This window comes from Malurus melanocephalus, unplaced genomic scaffold (assembly GCF_030028575.1).
Source record: "Malurus melanocephalus ecotype Western Australia unplaced genomic scaffold, MMel_1.1 scaffold_82, whole genome shotgun sequence".
Taxonomy (NCBI): domain Eukaryota; kingdom Metazoa; phylum Chordata; class Aves; order Passeriformes; family Maluridae; genus Malurus; species Malurus melanocephalus.
Window position 1 is genome coordinate 2,076,456 of NW_026623314.1, and position 1,491 is coordinate 2,077,946.

At 63.8% G+C, this 1,491-nt stretch overlaps 1 protein-coding gene across 1 annotated transcript in view; it reads right to left on the minus strand.

Moving 5' to 3' along the window:
- The window catches only part of PKDCC (protein kinase domain containing, cytoplasmic), a 35,137-nt gene that overhangs the window by 32,912 nt on the left and 734 nt on the right, over positions 1-1,491 (minus strand). The window contains 1 exon segment of the mRNA XM_057367671.1: positions 1,192-1,491. This exon segment is cut by the window's right edge and continues 99 nt beyond it. Coding sequence (XP_057223654.1) covers positions 1,192-1,491 — 300 coding nt within the window.

The following is a 1,491-nucleotide window of genomic DNA, read 5'->3' on the forward strand; positions in this document are numbered from 1 at the left end:
AAGGAAGGAAGGAAGGAAGGAAGGAAGGAAGGAAGGAAGGAAGGAAGGAAGGAAGGAAGGAAGGAAGGAAGGAAGGAAGGAAGGAAGGAAGGAAGATTGGTTAATATTTATTTTCTTGTGCTGGATAAATCATGACTAGCCTTTCTTTGAACAGTATATGAAACTCGAGAGCTTTGATCGCTGGGATTTTAAGTTCTCGTGGGGGAGCTGGTACTCCTGCTGCAACTGCTGAAGAAACACAAAACTCCTTTACCCGACTCAGTTCAAAAAGCACCTACTGTGAGACCGTCTGGTCTAACGTTCATTTTTTATTCTACTGCAACGCTCATGCTATGCGAAACGCAATAGGAATTTCCATACCAGCATTTACATCCAAATGGACCCGCTGAGATTCATGCTGATGTGTAACAGTCCTACAATGCAGCCCCTTCTGGCAAGTGCCGCGGTGCCGGCGCACCGGCCAGCAGGACTCCCACCCSGCCTGTCCTGGGTGAGCCCCCCTCGGCTAACCCGTGTGCGGGGGCTGCGCGGATCCAGCTGAGCCCGCCGGGAGCCCCAGCAGAGGCTGCCAGGGGTGACCCCGTCGCCGCCCCCTTTCCGGGGGTGCCGGCACCAGCGGCGCTTGCATTCAAGCCGGCYTTTATTTCCCGCATTCGGGGAGTGCTTCCGAGTCCTTCCTCAGCCTCTGCYTAGCCCCCTTCCTCACCTCAGTATTCGTTTTGTTCACGAGGAAGCGGGATCAGAACGCGAGCCGCAGGACCGGCTGCCGCGGGGGGATGCCGGGCGGCAGGGGGAACGCACCGCATCCCGCACCGCTCCCGGCCTTGCCCCCGGGCCCGCCGCGCCCCGCCGGGGCGATTCACTTGTCGCCGGCGGGTGAGCACCGCCGCTGCCAGCGGAAAGCGCCCATGGAGGTGCCTTCCCGCGGACACGCGATGGGGAGAGGAGGTACGGAGCCGCCGGGACAGAGACATCTGCTTCGGCGACCGCGACCCACACCGCGCCTGCCGAAAGGSGTGCGGCTCCCCGCGGAGCAGGGGACGGGAATGTGTGTGCGAACTCTCGACAGCTCCGCGGCACGGTCCCGGCCCGCTCCCCGCGCTCGCCGGGACTGGCGGCGGCAGCTCCGACAGGTTGCCCGCGGCGGGACCGAGGAAGCCGGGGAAAAGCAGCGCGACCGGACCCGCGTACCTGCAGCACGTTGGCGTGGCGCAGCCGCTGCAGCAGGATCATCTCTTTSACGATCTTGTAGGCGGCCAGGCGGTAGCAGTCCCCCAGGGCGGAGAACTGCCGCACGCAGTGGGCGATGTCGTGCCCGCCGAAGTCCACCGCCTTCAGGGCCACGGCCAGCGTGCGGTTGAGCACCGCCTTGTAGACCGCCTTGGTGTACCCCGAGCCCAGGTACTGCACGCSGCTGACATCGCGGATGTCGCGGCAGCCCAGCAGCGGCGGCTCCAGCGAGAGTTCGGCCGTGGCGCCGGCCCACGGCCC